This window comes from Pseudopodoces humilis, chromosome 26 (genome assembly GCF_049639895.1).
Source record: "Pseudopodoces humilis isolate 2021_Gansu_Grassland_sample_001 chromosome 26, ASM4963989v1, whole genome shotgun sequence".
In the NCBI taxonomy this organism is placed as follows: domain Eukaryota; kingdom Metazoa; phylum Chordata; class Aves; order Passeriformes; family Paridae; genus Pseudopodoces; species Pseudopodoces humilis.
In genome coordinates, this window is record NC_142225.1 from 2500656 (window position 1) to 2522675 (window position 22020).

At 43.5% G+C, this 22020-nt stretch overlaps 1 protein-coding gene across 2 annotated transcripts; it reads left to right on the top strand.

Annotated features, from left to right (window-relative positions):
* The first annotated feature begins 1025 nt into the window (after positions 1-1025).
* CSDE1 (cold shock domain containing E1) lies at positions 1026-21605 on the top strand. 2 transcript variants are annotated; one of them, XM_005530144.2, is made up of 20 exons: positions 1026-1136; positions 4499-4934; positions 8111-8309; positions 8959-9068; positions 9397-9489; positions 10011-10108; positions 10258-10339; positions 10654-10782; positions 10942-11067; positions 11792-12004; positions 13625-13765; positions 13853-14011; positions 14580-14687; positions 15477-15652; positions 16176-16288; positions 16857-16976; positions 17180-17358; positions 18320-18483; positions 19514-19646; positions 20201-21605. In XM_005530144.2, exons 3-20 carry the CDS (start codon positions 8111-8113, stop codon positions 20246-20248), a joined length of 2391 nt encoding a protein of 796 aa, XP_005530201.1. In that variant the 5' UTR covers positions 1026-1136; positions 4499-4934; the 3' UTR covers positions 20249-21605. The 2 variants fall into 2 exon arrangements, with proteins under 2 accessions (XP_005530201.1, XP_014114438.1); XM_014258963.2 differs by lacking the exon at positions 9397-9489.
* The last annotated feature ends 415 nt before the right edge of the window (positions 21606-22020 follow it).

Genomic DNA, 22020 nt, shown 5'->3' on the forward strand with positions numbered 1-22020 from the left:
AAAAAAACAGAAACTAAACAGCAGTTGTTTTGAGTTTATTGTTAATTAGTAGCAGGTGAAAATTGGCAAGGGAAGTTGAAATACGTTCACAGAATATCCTGAGCTGGAAGGGACCCACAAGGATCGAGTCCAACCTCTGCCCTGCATAAACACCCCAAATCCCTCCCTGGGCATCCCTGGAACGGTGTCCAAACTCTCCTGGAGCTCTGGCAGGGCCGTGCCCATTCCCTAAGGAGCCTGGGCAGTGCCAGCACCCTCTGGGGAAAGAAACTTCCCTGAGATCCATCCTATACAGCCCCGCTACAGCTCCATGTTCCGTTTTCTCCTGTCCCATTCTGGATCTGTAACCGGAATCTGACTGTGAATGGACCGTTGTACGCGGCTCCCGAGGGCTGCTGGGCATTTTCAGAACTTGCTCCATTTGTGCTGGAAACGGGACTGGAGCTTCAGGGCTGGAAATGTTCTGCCTTGTCGGCAATGCATCTCCCTCTGATCCTTGAGCTGTGTGGGAGCTTCAGCGAGCGCAAGGCTCGTGTCCCTCCCTCGAGCTCTGCCTGCCCAACACCGGCACACCGGGTTGTGTCCCCGCACAGGGTGCGGGCTCCTGAGGGCCTGGAGCGTGCCCGCTGCCCTGGCCCGGGCCGAGCTCTCCCTCTTTCCGCCGGAGTTCTCTCCCTACCCTTCAGCCGGGTCTCTGTCCCCTCTCAGCCGGGGTTTTCTCTATTCCCTTAGCCGGGGCACTCCCTCTCCCCGCAGCCAGGTCAATCTCTCCCCTCAGCCGCGTTTTTTTCTTTCTCTCTCTCCCATCAGCCGGGGTTCTCTTTCGCCTTACTGCGTTTCTCTCCCTTTATTGAGGTTTTCCCTCTCTTGCCGGGCTTTTGTGTCGTCCCTCAGCCGTTTCTCCCTCCCCAGGCCACAAGGGGGCACTGCCCCCCCTCTTCCCCCCCAATCCTCTCTGGCGCGTGCCCGCGAGCGCCACCCACCGGGCTCCGGGCGCGCACGCGCAACCCCGCCCCTACCCCGCCCCTTCCCCCCCCGTCCGCGGGCGGCTCTCGCGAGAGCGCCGTGATTTCTCTCCTACGTGCCGTGCCGTGCTGCTCATGGCGGCGCTGGAGCGGGGGCGCTGAGCTGTTGGGGTGGGGGCAGGCCGGGCGCCGCCGCCACCCCTGCCCACCCCGGCGGGCTCCGGGCGCCGCGGAACCCTCGCCCGCGCATCTCCGCCCGCACCGGGGCAGCCCGCCGGGAGCCTCGCCGGGGTTGCGCGCGGGGTGGGGGTGGGGGGGATAGTTGGGGGGTGCGGCCTACTAGGCCGGCGGTGCGGGGATGGAGCGGCGGCCGCGGGGCGTGGGTTGCGCGCTGCGCTTCGGGGTGCTCCGGGGGCCGCGGCGCCGAGGCCGCCCTGGGACCGGCCGTCCCGAGAGCCGCCGGAGCTCGCGGGCCGCGCCGGGAGGGGGCGGCACCGCGGGGGGTCCGGGCCGCGGGGGGCGGCGGGGCCGGGCGGGGGGAGGGGCGCCGTCGTCCCCCGGCGTGCCGCGCGCGGCCCCGCCCGGCGCAGCGCGGCCGCGGCCCTTTGTGTGTGGGGAGCGGCCGCCATCGCCCCCCTTTGTGTGCGGGACTGGCGCTCCCCCCGGCCCGTCCTGCCCGCACGGCCCTGGCGCTGTCACCGGCTGGAGCCGCCCGCCCCCGCGCACGGCGGGTCCGCTGGCGGGGGGCCCGGCGCCGCCCCTCGGCGCGGCCGCCCCTCGCTCCGCCGCCTCCATCTTGGTGCAGCGCAGCGAGCGGGGCCGCGGGAGGGACCGGGCCTGGTCGGCTCCGCCGGTCCGAGGTCGGTTCTCTGCTGTCCGCACCAATACCCAGTGCGGGGCTCGTCTCCGCACCGCACAACCCTTAAGAAATGCGGCTATTTCTTTTAATTATTTTTTGGGTTTTTTCTCCACGCATTCTTTACAGATGTCCTTGGCAGTTCTTTAATTCTTTTTTTCTCCCATATATGTATTTTTTCCTGACACGAAAAGGACTTCACTGCTGTGGCGGTAGCTCATCTCATAGCTGTCATGTACTGGCTGGGGTGCCCAAGAGCCAGTGCTCAGTGCTGCTTTCCATCTGAAAGGAGATGGAGGAGCCTCATCTCCACGGATCTGTGTTGTATGTGCACACTGAAAAGACGAAGTTTCATCTTCACTAAATTGTACCTTGGTCACATCATAGAGTGCTGTTTCTGGAAGCACGTGTTCTGACCCACAGAATGCATATCCTTGCAATTGCCTCTTTTTGTGAAGAAAATGGGAAGCAGAACAATGTTGTCATCGGGCAGGTTCCATGTGGGGCTCTGGAGGTGTTTTCTGGCTGTGAACAGCTTCATGTGACCTGCTGTCATTTAGCAGGATCTGCACATGAAAGACCTCAAGAGCAGGGCTCAGCTCTTCCCTGTCTTTGCATTAAACCTTTCAGCTGTAAATGCACAAATGCAGGAGGCAGTGAGACTTGGGGGCTGGGCAGCTGCTCAGTGTGTTTACCATTTGGAGGAGTATTTATAGTAGCTGAATTAAAAAGTAAAGAATTTGAGGCAGATGAGCGCAGTGAGATTTCTTTTTGCTTGAGTTATGCTTGCTTGATGAGGTGTTTTTTTTTTTTTATAACTTAAGTGTAGTAAACCCATCTTGCTATCAGTTCAGACTGGGTTTTAATGGAAAGGTTTATGCCTTTACTCCATGACTGATAAAATTAGCTTTAACATTACTTGATCAGATGAGGTGTTTTTATTATTAAATGAAAAAGTGATCTCTTTTATGGCCAAAAAAATGATAAATGACATACGATACGAGCTACATCTCTAGGAGAGCTCTAATAATATCGGTCTAATTAAATGAGAGCGAAGTACGTGAGAAGATTCCAAGTGTGTCTGTGCAGTTCCTGGGATGCAGTGTGCTCATTTGAGAGCTGAAATGCTGCCCCAAAATAACACTGTCCTGAAAGACATTGTGGTAACCGTTGCCCCAGTGTAATGCTGAGGTGAGGGAAAAACAGTGATAGTGTTATCTTTGGAATAGTTTTGTGTCTTGTGATTTATAGTGTTTTATAATCAGATCTTTCAGTGCAAACTTTCCACACCAGATTTGAACAGCCCTCACCCAGTTTATTTAATCTTTTTCACGTGTGTTTAATGGTTTGACTGGAAAGCTCATTTCAACTGGAAATTCTCAGTGATGGCTGAAGGAGATGCTTCAGCTGTGGGAAATCACTGAAATACAAACATCTGTAAAACTGGAGATGAGTTTGACATTCGGGGTTCTTGCAACATCTGCCCTCACACAGCATTTTCACTGGGATGAGGGTGAGAGTTTGAAGTGTCTTTGCATTCAGGTTTCAGTCATTTAAACTGACTCAAATCACCAGAGGGAATTCAAAGCTCAGTATAAGTTGTGAAAGTCGCTTTCCTGCTGCACTGGAGAAATAGGCTTTGTACATAACTTTTCTCTTTTGGTGGGACTTAAGATTTGGGGAAGAGTTGTGATCTGATGCTTCATACCTTCAGATTACTGCAGAACTCAGAGCTGTGTTGCTTCTCACCTGCTTTTGTCCACAAAAATATCCTCCCTTTTTTTTCCCCTATCTACTGAGTAAACAACAAACTCAAAACTTGATTTCTTCTCAAGGAAAGCTTCTGTTTCTGTGAGGTTATGTTTTGTATGGTAGGTGGCAGTTTGCTGAAACTGTTTTTCTCATTAAAGGACAAAGTGGCATTGGAAAACTTTAGGACGGAATTAATTGCTAACTAGTTACTGGTGCAGAAAGGCTTCTCCCTGGTGTTAGCTGCACAAATATCATCACGTGTAATCAACATTTTACAAAAACTGTTTAAGAAGTTCAGAGAATGGCTCTGTTATTTTACATGCAGTGTCTGTATACATAATTGAGAAGTTTGTTAATTTTTATACAGTTCTCAATGTGCTTCAAGTACTAGTCCTTAACCTTTGGAAGTAATCCTGAAATTTTAATTCCCATGTATATATACATCCTATTGCTCCTCTGAGGATCTGTGCAAGCACTTATATAAATTATGGCATAATTTAATTAGCACCCATATAAAGTTATTGATAGGAGGACTAAGGCTTGCTGATGGGTCAAATACTAATGATCAAAACGAAGTTGCCATTTTAATGGTACACCCTGGAACCTTCCCTGAGATGCCTGAGTGTGTCTGAAGAGTTCAAAACTGTAAATACTATCTCACTGGCTTGGAGTCTGCCAGTCTTTTGGAAAACAAAACTGGAAGTGGGAATACCAAATATGTCTGTAAAAGAGCTTTTCCTAATGTGGATTAAACCCACTGTATTAAGGTAGAGGAAATGCATCTGTTATTAGTAAGACCTATAACTGATGGGCAAGGAGGTTTGGAAGTAGATTATCTTTAGGGTCCCTTGCAAATTAATCCATTCTATGATTTGATGAGATTTACTTCAAAGTGATAGTGTGTGTGTCTTTCTCCTTTCTCCAGTATGAAGTGGAACAGAACAGAATTTACCACCTGAAACTGCTGCTTCAAGTTCAGATCAGGAAAAGAATATAAGTATACCACATTGTAACAACTCAAGACCAAAGAAGAGGCAACTTACACTGAAGAAGATACAAGGCTTGATCTGAAACAAGAAGTTTGTGCCTACTCAACAGCTTCAAAAGAGCACGTCCCGACGCTGCTATAGTAGTCTTTGTTTTCTCCAGTGCTGTAGTGAAACTGCCCAGGGCAGCAGCACTTGTATTCTCTAGAGCTTGATAGATCACCTTCTTTTGCTATCTTTTTCCTTCTCTTTTTGTCTCTTTTCCTTTTGTTCCCTTTTTTAAAATAATAGCAGTCTTCATCCTTAGAAACTTGTGCTGAAACAGAAGAATCGGCAAATACTACTGAAAGTGCAATATTTGAATATCACTGCGAGGTTGGTGCACCTGGTGGGGAAAGAGATAATTATATATTAAATATATGTGTGTGTGTATATATTATATACTTTTGAACTTTGTTCATAATAAGTTTTTAACAGAAGGGGATGGGGTTGGTTAGTTTTTTTAAATAGATCTTGATAATAAATCCATTTAATAGAGGCCCTGGCACAGAGTGCCCAGAGAAACTGTGGCTGCCCCTGGAAGTCCAAGGCCAGGTTGGATGGGGCTTGAAGCAACCTGGGATAGTGGAAGCTGTTGCTGCCCATGGTAGGGGTGGAAAAGGATGATCTTTAAGGCCCCTTCCCACCCAAACCATTCAGTAGTTCCATGACTCTTTGTTTCTATGTTCATTTAGTAAGGTGAATTGATAGTACCTGCAATGTGGTCCTATGTAACAATACTTAAAACCCTTGAGAGCTGATTATTGGTATTTCTCTCTTCTAGTAGCAATAGGTTTGTGGTTCCAATCCCTTTTCTCAAACAATTTCTCTTTAGTCTTTTAATCTTACATCACAGGTATATTTTTTTTTCTTTCTCTGAATATTTCTTTTGGTGGGGTTAATAGTTCATATTCCTGTTACAAGATGTACGAATTTGACAATTATCTGGAAAAGCTGCTGATACTTTATAGTATCTTTGTACAGCAAATTTTAGTGCCACCTGAGGAATCTTTGTTTGAACTGAAGTTGTCAGGCTTTATAGGACTGATTGTGCTGTGCTGCTAATGCTCCTTTAAACTCAGACTGTTCAAATGATGTCATGCAGTTGTAGTCTGAGCAGGAAGTGAAGCACTGTGGCTCTCTAACCCTAAGAGAGGCTATTCTGAGCCAAATTTTAAGCTAGGTTTTTGTAATTTTCTCTCTTTGATGTCCCTTTAGTTTATGTGAGGCAGGGTGTCTGTTTGTTGCTTCCCTTATATCAGAGGTGAGGTGGCCATTTGGTGACTCACAGAAGCCTTTGGCAGGCTCTTTCTAACTTCCAGAATGGGTTAATGCTCTGGCCTGTAATTCTCCTGGGAGAAGGTATAATAGCATATCATTTTCTCTTCCCCCAGCCATCCTACTTGCAGGACCAGTTTATTTTTGAAAAGTATTTCAAACTCTAGGATAGCTTAAAACACTTCAGCTGTTGTGTTCCCACAAGGACATTTTCTTGTGTGGAGTGTCCTGGGGTCGCCTTCCTCAAAAGATGAGGATTGTTACCTTGAGATGAAGCTGACAGGAACTAGTCAGTAAGTCTTGGCAGCTTTATCAAGTGCTTTTTTGTTAAATACTCAGAGAAAATGTGTCCTTTAAACATAATCCAGTGCAGAAAAAAAATGTGGCTGTTGTGGCTTTTGTTCTTTGAGCAGCTTGGGCTGGACAGGAGGGGAAAGAGACCTTTGCTGAGGCAACAGTTACCCCAGAAAGGTGGTGGAACCTCTGTCCTTGGGGGTTTCCAGGGCTCAGCTGGACAAAGCCGTGGCTGCCTTTGTTGGCAAGAGGCCTTTGAGGATGGAGTTCTCTGTGTGTCTCTAACAGGGTCTTGTTATTTTCTGGCATGGCAATATTTCATGACTTGAATGTGTTTAGGGTATTGATTTATACCACTTACTGCAGGTTGATTGTCTAAGAGGGAGCATTGAATGAACTTAAGAGATTGTTACTAATTTTTAAGGGAAAGAAAAGTGAGATGTCGAGCAAGGAAATAAGTAGTGCATGTTACAGAAATGATATCACAGCAGATTTAGCAGCTCAGTGAATTCTTGAAGAGACTTGGATGGTAATACTGTACTGTGGAAGTGCTGACCAGTGCTGTGGGATGGAGACCATTACACAGTGTCCTGGAATCCTTTTGCCCCCTCAGGTCATTCCCCCAGCTTCTGTTATTTGTGTTTTTCTTCATTTGCATCTGCCCCATGTGGGTCTGAACCAGAAGGGGGGAGAAGACCTCCTCTTCTTAGAGGTCCAAATACTGTCAGTCTTCACTTTGTGTGCTTGTTTCCAATTTATTTTGCTAATGTCAGTCTCCAAGACCAAAGATTGCAGCTCAGAGATTTCACAGCAGGTGTTTTTTGGTGCTCTTTGATCACTTTTAAACTGATTTCCAAACAGCAGAATAAGAATGCTGTGCCTTCTAGTACATTAAGTAACTCACTGGCTGTGTTAGAGTGAGAAACATGACCCTTTTACAAGTTGCTTAGGTGGTCTTTTATCTCCACTAAACACATTGCTGAGTAATTTTTAATCTCTCCGCTTGTTGCAGCAAGAAACAGAGAACTGATACGATCTCACAGTTTCCAAATTAAAACCTCTGGAAACTAACAAATAATCCTGTATATTTTAAGATGCTTATTGACTGTTTGGAGGGAAGAGCGTTGCTTCACTTGTCTCTCTTGAATTACAGTTTACTGAGTTGTAATACATTTCATCTGATGTAATTGCTAACCTGTAAGTCCAAGTGCCCTGCTTTAAAAAGGAGACTTGTACATCAAAAAAGCCAATGGGTTGGTAAAAGGATTGGGAATGTTTCAGGGGTGAATCTGTGACTTGAAAAGAAAAAACACCCAACAAAATAAAATGTTTTAATAGATGTCACTACACCTTTAGTGCTATTTTCTGCGTCTTTCTAGCACTTGAGCTTCTATGCTGCAGGAATGTTAAATTCTGGTTATTAATTCCATAACTATGCAAAACTATTTAATCACTTAATACAGTTTTCTAGTATGAAAGATTGAACACATGAAGGGGGCATAAACTGTATAGGGATTTGGACCTAATTGTGTTGATCCAGAACTGTTGCATTTTCCTAATCACCTGTTTAGTTTGGAAGAGCAGATACTTCAGATATTTTCAGGCTCTGGTGTGAAACGGTGAATGTGGGAGTAGTTTGAGGTGTAATACTTGAAAAATGCCAGAAGTATGTTTTGTTCTAAGCAAGCTTTGTTTTGGTATTACAGTTCTGGCTTGTTTTATAAATATGTTGCCTGTATAAATTTCAAGGATTATTGTGCTAAAAAAAACTCAACTCTTTAGGTGGTGTTACTGTTTTAATAACAGAATAAAACTTAAAACACATTTCAGGAATGTGTCAGTAACTTCCACAAGCTCTTTGTGTTAACTGTGCGGTGGGGGTGTGAAGGAAGGAAGCTAATGTTGAGTATTGTTCTTTGTCTGTGCTTTTTTTGGCCCAGATGAGCTTTGATCCAAACCTGCTCCACAACAATGGACACAACGGGTACCCCAATGGTACTTCGGCAGCACTGCGCGAGACTGGGGTCATCGAGAAGCTGCTGACCTCATACGGCTTCATCCAGTGCTCGGAGCGGCAGGCCCGGCTCTTCTTCCACTGCTCCCAGTACAACGGCAACCTGCAGGAGCTCAAAGTAGGAGGTACCTGAGCTTCAGGATCAGCCCAGTCTCTCACTTGTCAGAAAATACCCTCTGCTGCTTCTGGGGCTACAGCACCAGTGAATAACTCACTGCTCCTGGCAGGAGCCCTTCCCAGCACTTTGTGCAGCTTATGGTGCACACTTGTTGTGGGAAAGGAAAAGGTGCGGTGTTAGGTCAAACTTGTCTAGCTGAGATGGAAGCAAGTACTCAGACTGTGGGAGAATTTACCTCTTGTGCTCCCTGTTTCTTTGTTTAGAATTATTTTGAGGATGGCCAAGTGTTTTTCAGCAGGAGGAGGATGCAACTTCATGCTGATAATTACTGTGAGAGTGAAGATCTTGAGCTGTTTCATGGCCTTTGTTGTGTTGTCTGACTTCAGTGTGGAGTCTGCTGTACAGTGAGCAAAGTAGGGGGAGGGAATTGCTGTGAAATTACACCAGAATAGTTCATTGACAACAGGAGATAATGAGAATAATCAGAAAATTTTTGCAAATCATGTGTCCTTCCTTGGTAACAAAAGGATCTGAGTTCTACTTGATTGTGTTTGTCTACAAGCAGTGAATTAAACTCAGCCATTGAATTATTTTTGTAAAAAACCCCAATCCCAGACAGAACCCTGACAGCATTGCAATGTTTGATTGTCTTGCAGACGATGTTGAATTTGAAGTGTCTTCTGATCGCCGAACTGGAAAACCCATTGCTATTAAATTGGTGAAGATAAAGCCAGAAATATTACCTGAAGAACGAATAAATGGACAAGTTAGTGCCTATTTTCTATACCTGCATCATTTCCATCCTTTCCTTTGATACAGAAAACTGGGTTAATTTAGCATGGATATTAACTGCCTTCAGTATAGTTACACTGAAATATATTTCAGTGTGCTCTGGTAAAAATTCAGAGGTTCAGTTTGAGCTCTTACTTGGCTCCAAACACTTAGAGCCAAGAGGGGTTCTGTGAGATTGAAAAGTTGCGGTGTGGCATTCCCTGCTGAGTGTGTAGTGGAGGATACTGAGGTTCATTTTGTGTACAGCAATGCCACTCCTGAAATGACTAGCAATGGATTTTTTTTTTTTTTTTGACTGGTAGGTTGTGTGTGCTGTTCCTCACAATTTAGAGAGTAAATCTCCAGCTGCCCCGGGTCAAAGTCCAACAGGGAGTGTTTGCTACGAACGTAATGGGGTAAAGCTTGCGTATTTTACTTAAACTCTTCACTGATCCATCACTGTGGTCTATGAGAAAAAAAAACGAAAAACCAGCAGTTTAATGTAGACAGTTGACACTGCACTGCACTGAGCTGTGCAGCTTGACAGTTTTTGACCAAAAAAGAGAAGCATGCTTTGGTAATTACTACAAAAAATAATGTTATTTAGACAGTTTGCTTGCTTATATCTGTGGAGAACTTCCTTGAGCCAAATAGTTGTTTTGTCTTAAGCTTGATGAAGTTCATGTATCTTTATCTTGAATTTGAATGCTTAGAAATTGGCCTTTAAAGATAGTCATGTACAAAAACCTTTCAACTTAAGCTGCTTGTTACATACTCACCAAAACAGCACGATGTAAAAAGAATGTTTTGCATGCCATGTTTATTATTATTGATTTTCTCACTAAATTAAGCAGATATTGTTATTAAAATTGTTTTACTCTTTCTTTGAAACAACTGTTCTGCAAATAGAGTAACTTTAGTTAATGTTAATTTACAGGAAGTATTTTACCTGACTTACACCCCAGAAGATGTTGAAGGAAATGTACAGCTGGAAACAGGAGATAAAATAAACTTTATAATTGATACAAATAAACAGTAAGTTGGTACTCCTTTTCTGGCTTCGTATTTTGATTTAGTAGTTAGGCAGAATTCATACCTATTCCAAGAACTATTATATAAAATACAGTCTTAATTTTTGTTTCAGTTTGGAATTTATAGTTGGGTTTTTTTTCACTTTTCTCTAGTACTGGTGCTGTAAGTGCTCGTAACATTATGCTATTAAAAAAGAAACAAGCCCGCTGTCAAGGAGTAGTCTGTGCCATGAAAGTAAGTGATTTTAAGGTTCATTTGAAAATGAAATGCTATTTTGAAGAGTGGTGTTCAAAGTAATATTTAAGTTGTTAAGAGCTGTTAAGAACTTGGTCTGTGGGTGTAAACAGCTCATCTTTGATACTGATGTTCTTCTTAACAAAGAAAGTTCCATTTATTTCTGTTTATATATTTTTGTGGCAGTCAGCTGTGTACACCTGTAAGTGCTGTGCTGGGATTCAGATTTCATTTTGTATTTAACAGAACCTGTCAAATGATTTATTGGTATGCTCTGATAATAGACAATTTAACACTGAATTTTCTATTCACAGGAAGCCTTTGGATTTATTGAGAGAGGTGATGTCGTGAAGGAGATATTCTTTCATTATAGTGAATTTAAAGGTGACCTAGAAACCTTACAGCCTGGTGATGATGTGGAGTTTACAATCAAAGACAGAAATGTAAGACGAAATCCAGTAAAACGGAAGCCAAGGTCCTGGGGAATAACTGCACAGCTCTCTGCTTTCCCCAGCTTTATAAAAGGGGGGAGGAGGTTCATTGTGAAATGTCTGTTACTTTCTCTCTTTTCTTTGGGTGTTTGACTGATTTTGTGCTCTTAGGGTAAAGAAGTTGCAACAGATGTTAGACTTCTGCCTCAAGGAACTGTCATTTTTGAAGATATCAGCATTGAACATTTTGAAGGAACTGTAACCAAAGTAATTCCAAAAGTACCCAGCAAAAACCAGGTGAATTTCAGTAGTTAAATGAATTTGTGTAATGCTGGTCTGATTGTATTGAATTCCAGTCAAACAGTTGTTCCCATTTCCCAATACCTGTTTGCTGCAAAAGCATCATGTTGGAGTAAAGATTTACTCTTTTTCTTAATTTCAAATCCAAAGAGGGAGAGTTAATATAGTGATACATGATGGGAGTGTGTGCTTTCTTTAATGTTTCAAATACTTGCTATAAATTTTTGTGGGGTTAGGACATATCCTTAAAGCAAAAGACTCTAAGGAAAAAGGGAAAAAATATTTGCTGGGATCAGCCAGATCTATGGACTCTTGTGAGTGTTAACAGTTAATGAGGCTTTTGGGCTGTAATGTTTGACTTAGAGGAGTGTTCATGAGCACTTCCACTAAGGTTTTAGGTGAATCTCTGTCAGTGTGGGAAGGTTTGGAGTGTTTGGAAGACTTTATAAGAAAGCCTTTTAGAAGTGTTGTGAGTATGGTTAGAAACTTATTCTTGAAATAGAGAGAATTCCTTCTTCAGGATGTGGCTGGGGCTTAAAAAACCCTCAGGCCAACCAACAGCTCCAAAAGCCACCTTGCATTGGGCAAGTTCCAGATGAGGAGTGGTGGGAATGGAGCAGAGCCTGAGTCCAGCAGGATTTGGCAGGAACCCTTGTGCTGTTGGCAGCTGTGCTGAGCCTTGCAGGTGAACTCAGCTTTCTCTTTGGTTTTCTGTCCCCAGAGCGATCCATTACCTGGCCGTATCAAAGTGGACTTTGTGATTCCTAAAGAGCTTCCCTTTGGAGACAAGGATACAAAATCCAAGGTGACCTTGCTGGAGAGTGACCACGTTCGGTTCAACATTTCCACGGACAGGCGTGACAAACTGGAACGAGCCACCAACATTGAGGTTCTCCCCAACACTTTTCAGTTTACTAATGAAACCAGAGAAATGGCAAGTATCCATGTCTAAACGTTCCTGATTCTTGAGGGGAAGTGAAAGTAAAACATGAGTTGAGGGCTGTCTTCTACAGTAGATACAGAAATCCCTCATGTTTTCCATTGCCTGCTCTGAAATCCAGCTCGCCAACCTGCAGTGCAAGCAAAATAAAAAAATCAGAATTAATGCTCTGCATCTCTGCCTTAATAAAATCCTAACTATTTTTTAGTATTTAAATGAAATTATATTAGGCAATTAGACCTTAACTGGCCTCTTGGATGGGATTGCTGGCTGGTTGTAGCAGACAGAAGTAATGTAACCTTGAACTGACAGTGTAAAATTCACATACTTGAGTCTAAGGAGGTAACTACTCATCCTAGGAAAACTGGAAGACCCTGGGACTACCCTGCTTCAGGTAGTGAAAAGTGTAAATAATTGGAGGAGGGACTTGTGAGCAGCTTTTGTATTTCAAGTTTTTTGGCCAGTCTCTATTTGGGGGTCAAGCAGAAAGATGGTAAAGAAACTCTTTGTGGATAACAGGGACTAAGATGGATGTGCTAATGAGTATTACAGAATATCTTTGATTCCTGTAATTTGGAATGTTGGTTCTGTTCCAACTAGACTGTAACTTGGCTTTCCTTTGCAATTTGGAGTTCAGTTAAAGTGTTGTCACATCAATGTGCTGTGAATTATTGTCTCTTGGCTTTAAAAAATCCCTGAGTTTTGATTTCATCCTTTAAGATTGTGTGTTCCTGTCCTAATGACTTGTATTTCTGCTCTGGCTACGTCCACCTGCCTGCCTGAGTTGAGCTGTTATGGGGGTGCTAAGTGCTGGCAGCTTCTAGGAGGGTTTGTTGGTTTGCGGGAGTTTGTGGAAGCTGTTTAAGAGAAGAGTGTTCCTAAGGGTGGAAGGTACCTTTGCACTGTCATTCAGATCCTCTAAGCTTGTCCTGAGACTTGTTAAACTCTGCATTAACGGGGTTGAAGGCAGTATGTTAGTGAATCTTAATTCTGGCAGGATCTAGGGTTTGGGTTTATGTCAGTATATTCTGTTTATCACTCAGCATTCCATTTCTGGTGGTTATCAGGAAGGCCACTAAACACCTGTGTCACATGGGAGTGTGTTCCCATAACACACAGCCACGGGTATGGGAGTCTTGTTTAACAGTTTCTTTATAATTCCTTCATTTGTGACTGGAAAGCTGATAGTTTTTCTCTTGAACTTTCCTCTGAACACTGATTTTATTTCCTGTTTTTATAGATGGTTGTGTGTTTAGTGTGTGCTTGTTTTATATGCTCCTATAGATGATACAGTGTTTGTAGGGCTGCCCCTTGTGTTCCCTGTGTGGTGATACTGGCAGGTTCTTTAACTTCAGTCCTTGGTAGTGGCTTAAGTTAATATTCTCCACGTCACTCTTCATCACGAGTTAACTTCAGGAATGTGGTGGGAAGAGCTTGTCTGCTTTTCAGGTTGACCAGGGCCATGAGCACCAGGGTTTGCAAGGAAGGACATTGCTTAAACCAAGTGTTTTCCCAGGATTCAGGCCTTCCTGCCAACTCCTGACGCATGGAGCAGCTGCAGACAGATGTCACATACCAGGGATTAAACTGTAATTGTTGGTTTGGCTGTTCCAGGGTGTGATTGCAGCAATGAGGGATGGCTTTGGCTTTATTAAGTGTGTGGACAGGGATGCTCGGATGTTCTTCCACTTCAGTGAGATCATGGATGGAAATCAGCTCCATATTTCTGATGAAGTAGAGTTCACCGTCGTTCCTGTGAGTGGATTTAAAACTCCTATGAAATCTCAGCCTTTAAATAAATTACGCACAGTCTGCCTATAACCTGGTGGATTTCTTTTCCAGGATATGCTGTCTGCCCAAAGGAACCATGCCATAAGGATTAAAAAGCTTCCCAAGGGCACGGTTTCCTTCCACACCCAGTCAGAACATCGCTTTGTGGGCACTATAGACAAAGAAGCCATTCCAGCCAAAGCTACTAGCCCAAATAAAGGCAAAGAGAAGGTAATGCTGCTCTTCTGCTTGTGAATCTCTCTTCTGCATTCCTGCCACTGCATACTGAGTCTGCTTCCTTAAAATCTCTAATTCAGCTGGGTTTGAAGCACTGTTCTTTCTGTATAAATGTGAACTACAGCTGATGACAGCAGTCAGTGAAACCTAACTTCTCTGAACAAGATAATAAAAGTATTGTTAATAGTCATTAATGATCATATTGTTGTTGAGGATAATTTCCAGGGACTTGATGGGGAGGTTTTCTACCTCCCACTACAGAATATTTTAGATAGAATTTTAAGATTTAAGTTTAATGGGGGGTAATCTCTTACTGTTCTGTTCTGCTGTTTTAAAACAATGCCAGAATACTTGAAAGTTCCAATAAATGCTTCCTGGAACTGGTGGCAATACCTTTCATTGCCTTTTAAAATACTGTATGGTGCGATTTAAAGCTTCTTACCCAGAGTTTGGTTGTGTTACTGTAAAACCACTGAGACTCCAATGGGCAATGCTTGAACTGTGTTTAGGAAACTGTTCCTAAAGAGACAATGATTGCTGAATTCTGACCTCTTGTTTTCAGGAAGCTGAGGATGGAATAATTGTGTATGATGACTGTGGAGTAAAACTGACCATTCCTTACCAGGCCAAGGATGTGGAAGGATCTACTAATCCCCAGATAGGAGATAAGGTATGAGAATTAAGTGTACTATTGGGAAATGCTGTTCTGGGCATTGTGGGGTGTGAGCTTCTCTTTGCCTTTACTTGGAACACATGGAGGACAAGACATCTGTGTGGTATCACCTGGAATGTTGTGTTTAAATGAGTCAGTCTTCTGTAAGTAAAAAAATACCCTCCAACTTGGTGTTATATAGATGGAAATAGTGTCTCACTGTGTAAATGATGCTTTTTAAACAAATAATTTTTATCACTAAGTGGACACTGCTTTTCAAGAGGAAATTAGTTAGCATAGAGACTAAGATGGATATTGAAGAGGGAGAATGTTCCCTCATGAGCTTATTTGCCTGAGAGACAGTGGAAAGGGAAAAAGCTTAGAGATGGGAAGAGCAACAAAACCCTCAGGAGCCATTTTAGTTACTGTTTATTGTCTCTAAAAACTGAAACAAGGAGTGAAGTGGGGCACTTCCCACTGTGGGCCACTGGTGAGCAGTGTAGGGAAAGGAGATGATCCTCATGGTCAGAAAGATTCTCATGTTTAAGGGCTGAAAAGCTGAGTGCTGGAGACTGGCTTGCCTTGCAGGTATCCCAGGTTTGGTGCTGCTCCCTGGAATGTAGGAAATGTCCATGACTGACCTGGTTATGGGATAGTAGTGACTAGGAAATGACTTTCCGGGAGAGCCCAGGTGCTGCTGCAGAGCTACACAGCTTCAAAATGAGTTTGAAGATTTTTTGGTGGTGGTGGTAGTGGTGGTTTTCTTTGCATTTTTCTGTCTGGTGTTGATTCCCGTCTCTACACTAGGTTGAGTTCTGTGTGTGTGAAGTGAAGAGAACCGGGCTGCAGACGGCTGTTTCTGTCAGGATGCTGGGACGCAACTACAGCTCCAAGAGGCTCTTGGGATATGTGGCAGCCCTGAAGGATAACTTTGGGTTTATTGAAACAGCCAATCATGATAAGGAGATCTTCTTCCACTACAGGTGAATGGCAGCTTTATTATTTGATTGTGTGTCTGTTTGGGGGAGTGGGAGGGTGTGGAGTTTGTTGGGTTGAGTGTTAAACACACACACACAATATATGTATATTTTATATATATAATATTATTTAAATATATATATATTTATAATATATAAATATTTATTATTTATTTATACTTATTTATTACATATAAACATATTTACTACATAACTATATATTTTATATATAAATATATATAAATGTATATTTATATATATGCTTAGATATCTACAGTTTTATTTATCATCTCTGCTGGACTGGTTCAGGCTTTTCTGTTAGTCAGCAGTCCTGCAGTTAAGTGCCTCTAATTCCCAGGTCAAGAAATCCAGTTGTGTTATGTATTGAAATGCTTCACTTTCCTGAATGGAGGTTGCTTGTGAAGTGATGAGGGATTTAAATAATTTCTGATAACTAATATTGATGTTGTGTGAGCATCACAATTGTGATGTAAATAAAGGAAAACTCTTTGTCATTCTGTTCCTGTAGTGAATATTGTGGTGATATCGATAGCCTGGAACTTGGAGACACTGTGGAATACAGCTTGTCAAAAGGCAAAGGAAATAAAGTTAGTGCAGAGAAAGTAAACAAAACACATGCAGGTAAGGCTGTACCTGGTGTTTTCTGCCTGCAGGGCTCTTGGCACATGCTGAGGAGTAAAGTTTGTTAATGATCCATTTACAATTGGAGCTGAGAGGCAGAAGATGCTCAGTGTGGGTTGATCTTTGGTTCCGTGAAAGCTGCTGCCTGTGTTTGCAGAGAACAGACAAGAGAGGCAGAGTGGCAGAACTGGCCAGATCAGTACCTGCACTAATTGTGTTGTTCCTCACAGGGAAAAGATTGCAGGAGCAGGGCAGGTGGTGGAGGGTATTGAGGACTTGAGAGTGGGGGGAATTCATACTTAAAAATTATTGGATGATTAACTTGAATGGGGAATGTAGTGGAAGAGAAAGAAAGGAAACACTTTGATTTGCTTTTCAAGCTTTCTGACCTTAAGTTTCTTGAGAAAAAATTTTCTACTTCCATGTATAATATGTCAGTGTGATTTTGATTCAGTGTCATGCAGTGCAAAATGTTGACTCCTGGTGAATCTGAATCACTTACTTAAATAAATTTTAAAATAAACTATGATTAAAACATCCTGTTCTTCTGTTCTCGGTCTCTTTTCAGTGAATGGTATCACTGAAGAAGCTGATCCAACTGTTTACTCTGGTAAAGTAATTCGTCCCTTGAGGAGTGTAGATCCCACACAGACAGAGTACCAGGGCATGATTGAAGTCATGGAGGATGGTAAGATTGGTTCCTTTTAATTAAGTGTTCTTTTCACAAGTGCACAAGTTGAAGGCACTGTAAATAGAGCTGTTGAAGATTTTATTCACACTACAAACTGTATCCATGCTGCTAAGATGATTCTAAAAGCAGCATTTGTAATACTGGAAATCTGAAATCATGTGGCAAAGGCCTCTCAGTTCTGTCTCATACTTTTTCCCTAGGTGAGATGAAAGGAGAGGTCTATCCTTTTGGAATTGTTGGCATGGCAAACAAAGGTGACTGTCTGCAGAAGGGGGAGACAGTAAAGTTCCAGCTGTGTGTGCTGGGTCAGAACGGGCAGACGATGGCAGTGAACATCACCCCATTCCGCAGGGCCACCGTGGAGTGCGTCAAGGACCAGGTGAGTGCCTGTGAGCACCAAGGCCTTGGTGATGGGAAATAGTTGCTCCAGCTGGCACAGAGCAACTGAGGACCACTTCAGCACTGGAATTCAGGGGGTTGAGCCCAAACACATTGCTCTGGACTCCAGCTCTAGGGAGCAGGTGTAGTAACCCAGGCTATGCCAGACTCTGGTGTGACTTGAGTAAAGGTGAGCTCAGAGGCTGGTTTGATGCTGAAACATCAGAACTGCTGGGCAGCAGATAATTCTGAAGATTTGGGTTTGAGGTATCCTAGAAATTGCTTTAACTGGTTTCTGCTGCACAGAGTATTTAAAAAGTGTTCAGAAAAGCAAACAAAATATGCACATACTTCGCTTCTGGAAGAAACTTCTCCACAGCATTAAGCAGTAGGTGATTAGAGTTCACCTGAAATGCAAAGGCTGATCTTTGCCCTCATTGCATCTTGTAATGATTAGAAAGTTAAACGCTGCAAATGCTTTCTGTTTTTAGAGATACCGTGCAGCACTACTCTCCATTCATTTTTGGAGAGGGTGGATGAATATTCCTGACTTACACATGAGCAGAATGGAAAATAGAAGTAAATGATTTCTTAACCCAGTGTGAGGCCAAAAAATGGAGTGGTTGCTGCTGTATAACTTCAGGGTGGAGTCTGAGAGCTTGGGGCACTGCTCTTCTCTGTTTAATACAGCTGCCAAGACTTGGGGGCAGTTCTCAGAACTTGTTCTACAGACTTCAGGATTTAAATGTGATTTTACAATGCCAGGAAGAGTGCCTGGATTTCCAGAAGTGTTGTTTCTGAACAGAATGTTCTGATCACTGCAGAAATTGTATTTCCACTTCTGTTAGGCACCACAGTTTTGAAGTTTTATTTAAAAGTAGTTAAACTATAGTGATGAGTAAGTTAATGCATGTGTCTGGATGCAGAGCAAATCAATAACATTGTGGTGTGTTGCTTTTCAGTTTGGTTTCATTAACTATGAAGTTGGTGACAGCAAAAAGCTCTTCTTCCATGTCAAAGAAGTCCAGGATGGTGTGGAGCTCCAGGCTGGGGATGAAGTGGAGTTCTCCGTAATCCTGAACCAGCGCACAGGAAAATGCAGTGCCTGTAACGTGTGGCGTGTCTGGTGAGGCTCTGGGATTGAAGGGATTGAACCTGGCACAGTGTCTGCATCCCTGCAGGCTGGGTCCTCCTGAGCTGGACGTTCCTGGAACAGGTGCTCTGGGTTCCAGCTGACTCCAGGGGGAGCCACACCTGAGAGTTCCCAGCTCTTAGAGGGGATCCAGTGCAGGCAGCAGCAGCACTCCCAGCTCTTCCTAAGTACAGATGGCTTGTTCTCTTTTTAATCTATTCTTAAACTTCCTCTATAGCAGGAATTTGGATATAGTCTTGCAAGTGGAAGTTAATGAAAAGGAAACTGATGGCTTTCCTGTGTGGGTGCTGGCCTCTGGCCAGCACACTCCATAGTGCTGCCACCTTTTTCTTGAAGAGCAGCTTTAATTTTTAAATAGAAAACACATGTTTTAGACACTCTTCTTTTTGGCATGGCATTTCTTACAAGTGATGGGTTTGGGTTTTTTTTAACTATATACACATTTGAAGAAATCTGCATAATTTGTATTATGAGATAATTATTGAGGTAGCACTTCAGCAGTAACAGAAAGCTAATGTTTTTGTCTTAAAATTCTGTGTTCCCATTATCTTCAGAGATGTTAATTCTCTGCCATGATATGCTGGTAACTTGCAAGCCTTTATTATTGCAGTTAAATCACAGAATGGGTTGTGTTGGAAAGGAACTTTAAATCCATCTTGTTCCACCCCTGCTGTGGGCAGGGCCACCTGCCACTATTCCAGATAGCTCCAAGCCCCATCCAGCCTGGCCAGGGATGGGGCAGCCCCAGCTTCTCTGGGGCAATAGAAATGTAGGAAGCACTGGTTAGGTGTGTGTAAAAGACCTCTGCTCCCTAAAGAACACCCTCTGGAGAGCACTGAGGTGCTGCTAGTGCAGAGTGCACAGCAAGGTTTGGGCCAGGCTGTCACACAGCATCAATCCCGCAGCCTTTAAGTGCTGGAAATGACTGTGCTCAAGGCCTGTGGCAGCCTGGGGTGCCTTGCCCAGCTCGGGGTGACCCTGTCCCATGTGTGCTTTCTTGCAGCGAAGGTGCCAAGGCCGTGGCTGCTCCGCGTCCCGATAGACTCGTGAACCGTTTAAAGAGCATCAACCTGGACGATGCCAACGCGCCGCGGCTCACAGTGCTCCGCCAGCCCCGGGGCCCCGACAACTCAAAGGTACAGACACCAGGACAGCAGGTGCCAGGGGACACAACACTGCTGCCTCTGTCAGCAGCTGGTGTCTGCTGCTGTTCTGTGGTGAGCTCGGCTGTGCCAGGTGAGCTGTGCTTTCAGAGGAGCGCACAGGAGAGAAGCAACCCACTGCTGCCTGTGTTGGAGCCTTTCTGTTGTGGTTTGTCTTGGCTGTCTTAGGTTGCACTTCATTTATTAGCCTCAGAGGTAGTAAGTGAAGTCCATTTACCTAGACGTGGCTTTCACACAACATTCTGTCACTTCTTGATAAGCAGGAGAAAAGTGTCGAATCTCTGAGGTGTTTTGGACTACAAAGAACACCCCACAGAACCTGTTTTGTTGCTATCTCTGTTTCTGAAGACAAACATGACTAATTAGAAAGGTGCTGCTTGGGTGGAACAGACCAGGCTCTGCCTCAAAGCCCAGTGGCAGTGCCAGGTTCACAGTTGGACTTGATGATTTTAAAGCCCTTTTCCAGTCTAAATGATGTCATGATTTTGTGGTGCTGGAGCTAAAGGTTTGTTCTGTTTTCCTTGCAGGGATTTGGTGCAGAGAGAAAGATCCGCCAGGCTGGTGTTATAGACTGATCCCAACCCCATGGCGACATTGGGCCGCGCGGTGGGGCTGGTGAAGGGTACTGAGTATCTCCCTCTTCACCCCTTCCTCCAAATTCTCAGAAGCTATTCCACCAGTTTTAACACCTTCTCATGTTATGTTTAAAATTAAATTTACGAAACCATTTTAAATTTCTGCACAGTTGCATTCTGGAGAACTTTAAGGTGGCGCCTTATAGTATCACATTTTAGAAGCTTGTTTTGAATGGTGCATTTAACGCAACTGGTAACTGCAATCTCCATTGCCTCTGTGAGTAAACATAGACAGCTCTGCTCAGGCAGACCTTGTGGAATTCTGCACTACAGTTATTATGCTTTACCCTTGTTTTTGGCCAAGGTTTATTATGCCTTAGTGCTCAGTTGCATTACCTTCCTTCCCAAGTGGAAGGGAAGACTCACTTCAGCTCACTCTGCTCAAATTCTGAGGACCATGTGAGGGTGGAATAAGTTCAGTTTCTGTCAGATCTCCACAAACATTCAGATACCTTGAGTTGATGGCCAAATGTTACAGTGTTTTCCTTGTTCATTTAACTTGACTCCTTTTGCCAGCCCTTAGAGCTCAGTGCAAGTCTCTCCCAGGGTCGGTGAATTTTGTAGTGTTCTGGAACAGACAGTGCAGAATTTCATAAGGCTGAGGTGTGCCATCAGTGTGGTAATTTAAATATATTTAAAACAATGCACAAATCTGCTGCTGCTTAGAACACTGCAGCTTCTAAACCCAGTTTCTTTTACTGATTTAAATTTAAAAAGAAAGAAGTTGTGCCTGAAGTGGATACATTTTTTTTGTTCTTTTTGCAGCCGGCACCCAGTGTACTGTAAGAGAATAAATACTTAGGCTTTCCATAGCTGTATTGAGACTTTCATCAAGGTGAATAGTTGATGTCTGTGTGCTTTTTTTTTTTTTTTTTTGCTTTTTTTTTTTTTTTTTTTTTTTTTTGTTGTTGTTGGTTTGGTTTCTTTTTTTCCCTCCCCTGCCCCCTCCCTCCATTTCCCCAGTCACACTTTATCAAGCAAGAAAACTGAATGATTGGTCTAAGTATTACTTTAACCAAAAAGATCAGGAGTTACTTTTTGGAATAGAGGGCAGTACTGTGGTTTGGTTTGGGATTTTTTTGTTTTAGTTTGGTTTTTTTTTTTGTTTTTTTGTTTGTTTGTTTTTCCCCGAGGTTTGGTTTGGTATTTTTTTTCATGTTACCTCTATTCTCAATTTAGGGTTTTCTTCTCTGGGAGATGCATTATCTTTGTAAAACAAAACATTGCTTTCTCCAATTTTTTTTCTGTTAATGGCAAAGAATGGAAATAGAATAAAGTTTTACTGATTTTGAAAAAATCCTCACGGTGCTCAGTCTCTTCTTTCTTCAGTAGGGCCTGTGTTGTCCCCATCACAGGTTTCTGTCCTGTTGCCTCCAGTTCTGACATCACCCTGAGGAATTTCTGTGTTTTATTCCAGTTTGCACAAAGCAGGGAGCTTCCTCTGAAAGGCCCCATCATCAACGCAGCACTATTTCTACAAATATATTATTACATCTATTATAACAAACAGCAACATTCACTGGTTACAAATTACATCACTTCCAATTAGCACCCAAGTCCCTGTTTATGAGATCTCTCCCTCCCCTCATGCTCAGCCCCAGGTGCGTTCTCTGCATTTGCGGTGGGGTCTGATGGCAGCAGGGGCTTAGTGCTCAGTGTTTGTGATGGATCCCCACTGCTGGAATTGCCTGTCCAGGTTCCTGCTCCCTTCC